At 33.4% G+C, this 6,002-nt stretch overlaps 2 protein-coding genes across 2 annotated transcripts; both read right to left on the reverse strand.

The window, feature by feature from the left end:
- Positions 1–53: 53 nt before the first annotated feature.
- Positions 54–1,927, reverse strand: LOC116342711 (solute carrier family 2, facilitated glucose transporter member 6-like; the record flags this gene model as incomplete). Its single annotated transcript, XM_031770426.1, has 6 exons — positions 1,529–1,927; positions 1,131–1,434; positions 648–801; positions 239–295; positions 141–166; positions 54–85 (listed from the first exon to the last, which is right to left on the reverse strand). Coding segments are annotated over exons 2-6 (344 nt in total), but the record flags the coding sequence as incomplete, so codon positions are not given.
- Positions 1,928–4,397: 2,470 nt separating this feature from the next.
- LOC116342712 (facilitated trehalose transporter Tret1-1-like) lies at positions 4,398–5,140 on the reverse strand (the record flags this gene model as incomplete). The annotated part of the gene is made up of 2 exons (XM_031770427.1): positions 4,398–4,662; positions 4,752–5,140. Coding segments are annotated over 2 exons (654 nt in total), but the record flags the coding sequence as incomplete, so codon positions are not given.
- Positions 5,141–6,002: the final 862 nt, after the last annotated feature.

Below are 6,002 nucleotides of genomic sequence, written 5' to 3' on the forward strand. Positions count from 1 at the left end.
CTTCGTCAACCTTGAAAAAATGTCGAAAATTATTGATATAAAAAAAAACTCACCATGCAATGATAAGGGGAATGTTCACGATCATCTAAAAAAAATTTTTAGTTAATTTATAACATTAATTTGTCAAATTAAATTTATACCATTGCTCGCCGTCGGCCCAAGGGATCTATGTGTAAAATTATTTCCATTATTTTCTAATTTCTTCAAACAGCTCGATCAAAAAGATTTATTTATTCACCTGTTATTATTGCAGATAAGATTGAACCCAACGGTTCAACTACGTAATTAACGCTACCTGTTGAAATAAAACAATTAAGATCTTGTAATGGTTGGTATTCATTTTAGATTCTAATTAAATTGCAAGTAAATTGTGGATAATTGTGAGAGGTGAAGAAGTTATCTTGACTTCCATTAGAAATAAACATATCAACTTGGTATAAATCACTGAACAGTCATATATTTCTTTGTAGTTTTTCATTCTGAAAAGAATTTCATGCAATTTCACAAAATTCTCAATGATATTTGCTTTGAATGAATGGAATGGTTATAGTGACATAAAAATAAAAATAAAAGTAGCAACCAAATCTATTCATAAACAATCTATTCATATGTTCTGTCATCGCAAAGCATTGAAACCGTTGACCTACCTAACCAGCTGACTTGTGATGCGGTAAGCGATAGAGTTTCATTCTGATTAAATTCGTTTTGAATTCCGGTCAAAGCTGGAATAATTATTCCAGGAAAGGCCAAACACAATCCAAGATCAAATAATAGCATATTTTTCACTGTCGTCGCTAAAAACTGTCAAAATACTGAAATTAGCAGAGTGTTTCAAACAATAAACTGAAATTTGCACCAAATAAATATTGATTACAGATAAAACTTTAGTCGCCAGTGCACTGGAAATGCATAAAAATAGTACTCAATGGTCATTTAATTTCATTATTTATTTACAATTATTTGAAAAAATCACGTTCAACCCGTTTGCATTAGAAATAAAATTGAGATTTCATATGTGAAGAGATAAACTCATGACTCATTTGCAATTCACTTATTTTTTGTGCACATGAACTCGTAAAAATCCAAGAGACCTGGAGTACGAGATAGAGAGAGAGAAAGAGAAAATTCACCTGAGCGATAAAGCGTCGATATCGATATTTATGCTTGTCATCTTTTTCATTTTGTTCGTACTTTTCGAATGTCATCGTTTCACTCGGGTTATTCAATTCAAACTAACAACAATGCAACGCGCACAAAGCGTGTAACACAAAAAACCTATAATAACACAAACAATGTTGATTCACGTTTCTGGTTTTGCATATATCACTGTGAACGGCTTTTGTTGATGAATGTTTGGGCTTGTCCCATGTACGGTAGATATAATACGATCACGTGAGGCGATCGACGATCAACAATCTGGTTTTGCGCCATATACTACAATGTCAGTTCAAATGTATAACGGACAGTTTTATGATTATTAGCAATTACGAATTTGTCGTATTATTTCAATCTCAGTTACGTTTCTGACCTTCGAATACTTCTTCTTTTCGTCTTTATATACGAATTGAAATGTTTAAGCAATTTAAACCTTTTTTTCTTCAATTTAAATTTACGACATATGATTCACATCAAGGCAGGTAATAAAATGCATATTTAATGATCCATATTTTGTCTGGACTTTAAAACATTGCACATCTCGGATAAAAAATAATAAAAGCAATTTAGATAAGAGTATTCTTTTCACGAAATAAATGTACAACTTTTTTTAACAACAATGAACGTCTGTGTTTGCAAAAAACGCGTCAATTCTCTGTAAATATTATACGGTACTAATAAGCACATTTAATTGAAAACATGAACTTGAATTCACATCACAATTTTGCCATTGGCTTAAATTATTCCGGTTAAACACACGATATGCATAAAACATGTGCTTCCGTCCAAATGCGATCACTGACTGAACTAGCAGATTGCAAAAACAAATGTTATAAGCAGATAAACTCCACCAAAAAACAGAAAATTTAAACAAATACACAAGAGAGAGAGAGAGAGAGAGAGAGAGAGAGAGAGAGAGAAGCGCAAACACGAGAATCGTGCACAAAAACGTCATTAAAATTCAGAAACTCATATGACATGATCAATTAAGGTGCCTTTTGTCAATTTTATTGAATTTTTTTTTCCACTCACACACCTCATTATACTATATGTACAAATATTATTTACAGAGACCGATCAAGTAAATAAAAACCAGCCCAATCTATATATCCATTCATTTCAATCATATACATACCTGTCAAGCTTTGAGGTTGAATTTTAAGTGGATGTTACTTTGACGAATTTATTCGATGCAAATTTGACATAAATTGGAATGGAGTTTTTATGTGAGACTATTTAGATATTATTAAATTGATTAGTCGAATTAATTGTTTTTCTTCAGAATTCAAAATTATCTGATTTGATCGATACATAAGATGTTAATGTGGTGAGCTTATCTGATTATGAATATTATGTACAAATGCGAAGAATTTAAGCTTAATAAAGTGACACACCATCTTAATTATTAACGTTTCTCAATGCAGTTAGAATTAAACAAAAATTCGACTCGATCTTCTCCACACGGGTTATTGTACTTTGTCCTAGTATTAAAAAAACCGGCTTGTTTCACCAAAAACCCAATTTTCTAGTTTCATCTTTTATATGTCGGTGAAAACTTTATTGCTAATGCATTTTTAAAGCAAAGTCAATAGTTAGTATAATAAATAACAGCAATCCATATTTTTGAAAATCTTTTCTCTATATATTTTAATCAAATCTGGGCCCCTCAAGGTGGACTTGTTTAGTTAACTACCTCAATAAAAAACTATTTAGTGTTTTGTCCAAGGGTATGGCATGCTATGTAAAATGTTGTCGAACAAAAACCTTACAAATTTGTCGGAATAAACATTATAATTCTATGAACAAATTTACACAAATATGAGATATTCAATTCGAAATTTGAAATTCAGATTCTATCCGATAGATGGCGTTACGGTTTGGCACGTCGCCATGTCTTTATGAATACGTGCTCAATATCTTCAAAAATATTGAACACATCGAAACATTTTTAAAGTCTACACTTGAATTTAAACGCAACAATACTTACCTTTGTTTACCTTTAAAAGTGTACTAGTGTACGGCTGATTACCGTGCAGAAAATTTGAAATCGCAAAATAAATGCTACTTTCTGCCTCATGTCTGATTTTTTAATGGACTTTTGAGTTTGTTCTTCTAAAAAAGTTTTAGTAAGTAACGAAACGAAAGAAAAACAATGGACATGAAGTGAATTTACACAATTTAGCTAGCTTTAAGATTTGATTTCATTGCCTAGTTTCTTGTCGGATTTTGGTCCTCTTTCTCCATACAATTGTTTTTAAGCATTTACACACAGAGATATTCTTGTACTACATTATGCCGAAAATAGCATTAAAAATTGACGTATCAGAATTACAGATAAAAGTCAAAGATTCATGCGATTTATAGCATTGTACTATGAAAACACTAAAATCAATTTAAGGTTATGTATTGAAATTTGACAAGTTATATAATTCTAAAAATTGTATGTAGTGGTAAGATTTATCGGCTGGTCTGATATGTCCAATTATAATGCTATTTTTAGCATAGTGTAGCTGTGTGTACATTTCACAACAATGGAGAAAACACAAACTGAAGGAAAATGCTGTTAAAGAGCGTTGCAAAACTAATGAAATATTGTTGTTGCAACCGTAATGACGTGTAACTCTTTGAAGCTCTCTAACTTTTGGGTCCGTGTATGGATTTGGTTCAAATCTGTGATGTAGAGGTTTGAAGGATGGTACTTCCCAAAAATATTATCAGTTTGGCAAAAGTGACACCTTTCATTCATTTTGTAGCACTCTGGAAATTCATAAAAAATGGTTCCCTGAGGGTTTTTAGTTCAAAGCACGACGACAATGACAGCTGGGCAACGCAGCAACTTCATTATGGTTGCCACAGTTTATGTTGGGTGGCACAAATTCGTACCATTTTTGATTTATGCGATTGAAATTTGTGCTATTTTTTAGTTTCGCTGGCAACCGCACCATGGCGCTACCATCAATGTTGCTTGTCATCGTCGAGCTTAGTTTTAGTTAATTGAAAAAATCGGACCCCTCGGACCCATGCTGAGGACGTATGCTTTTCTCTCTAAAAAATTGCTGATTCATGTTCCCTGGCCCCGAGCACACCCAGAAAACATGTTTTTGAGGGGTCTTTATTTTTCGACCGATTCCAATACTTTACCTTACACGCTAGGTGTGTGCGGAAAAGTAAAATTAACCAAATGAATGATGTAATATAATTGTTTTATTCTCATTTTTTGATCGCACATTAACTATTGGCAATTATCGTTGGGTAGTTGCAATCTTTCGATCGATGATTCGTTTGGAATTATCCGAAAAATGCAGTTCAATATCTTCCAATGTTATATTTTCCGTCTCCGGTAGAATGTTGTACATCAATATTAAGCCAATAAAAGATATGCAGGCGTGCATAATTGAAACTCCCGGCAAAGAGATTGCTGTTTCCAAGTCATAATATGTCTTTGAACCAATGATAGCAAAAACAAAGAAAATTGCCGAAGCCACACCGCATGCGATTCCTCGCGATCTAATCAAATAAAAACAGATAAAATGAATCTTTTATCGAAACAAAAATGATTTTAAAATAAATAAATAATTTTTAAAATAATTTTTTACTTAAATGGAAACAGTTCTGAAAGGAGCATCCATGGAATTCTAGTAATGCTCAACGTTGTGAAATATCCCAATGTTAACAAGCAAACAAATGGAATGTAGCCGATCCATTCGTTTTCCACTTTGTATGGTTCACGATTGGCTTGATTGAAGGAAGTGTATGCAAAAGGAAGAAAAGTGAATCCATACCATGCAACGATGCTGGAGCAAACGAATAAAATCGACACACAAAATAATAAAATTCGCCGCTTGCCAATGAATCTAATCACTAGCATCAACGTTACAGTCGCTGTAAGTTCCAGAAAACTCATAATTTTCAAGCATGATCGGCTAGAATGGGGCTGTTGTAAGCTTTGAAAATTTGCACCATGAATGGTTTCATCGATGTTATGCTTGCGAAGTTGATCAGAAAAAACATCGAAATTATAATGAATAATGGTTTGAGTGTTGGTTTTCGTTTCAATTCAGCCAGTTTGTCAGCCAACGATGGTAAGGCATGGTCACATTTCAAGTCCTGTTTGAGGCATGTGCTGCATGATTTTGAACGATCACTGTGCCGTTTCAGGTCATTGAATTCTTGAACTACGAAATCCTTGGGTGCCCATCCTCTCAACCATCGAAGTTCAGACTCAGCGTCAGCAGTGACAGACCCCCCCCCCTAAAGGAAATCCTGTGTACGCCTCTGATAATCAAGTAATAATCAAATGTTAGTACCTTCCATAAGGCCAACGGCCAAGCCTTCAAAAAAAAACACAATAAAAAGATATATATCGGTGGTATAAATCGACAATGGCAAAAAAATATGAAACCACTTCATTCAAATAAGTAAATTTCAATATTCTCTTCGCAGCTTAATTGAAAACCATTTTAATTACCTTGCATTGCGAATCCAGCATATACATGCCAAACTGAAGTGGCTTGGTATAGCATAATCCATCCAATCGCGAATGGAATATTCACAAGAATCATTGACCGCTTTCTACCCAATGGATCTGGTTAGTAAATAAAGAGTCTTACGGGAGTAAGACGAACTTTTCCGCACGGTGGTAGTTGCGTATTTTATTAAGAAAGTTCAAAATAATATTTGCTCGATTCTTCAAGTCTTTCAAGCGGCGTAAAGTTCGAGACCAAAAAATATTTTTCAACTTTGGCAACGAAATATTCTTTAATTTAATAGCAGAAGTACCCGAGAAAAGATTTTTCACACTTTCATGATGAACCCATTTGTACGACATTTGAAAGTATTCTATTTTC

The sequence above is a fragment of the Contarinia nasturtii genome, unplaced genomic scaffold (genome assembly GCF_009176525.2).
Source record: "Contarinia nasturtii isolate CC-2019 unplaced genomic scaffold, AAFC_CNas_1.1 Cnas_scaffold_898, whole genome shotgun sequence".
In the NCBI taxonomy this organism is placed as follows: Eukaryota; Metazoa; Arthropoda; class Insecta; order Diptera; family Cecidomyiidae; genus Contarinia; species Contarinia nasturtii.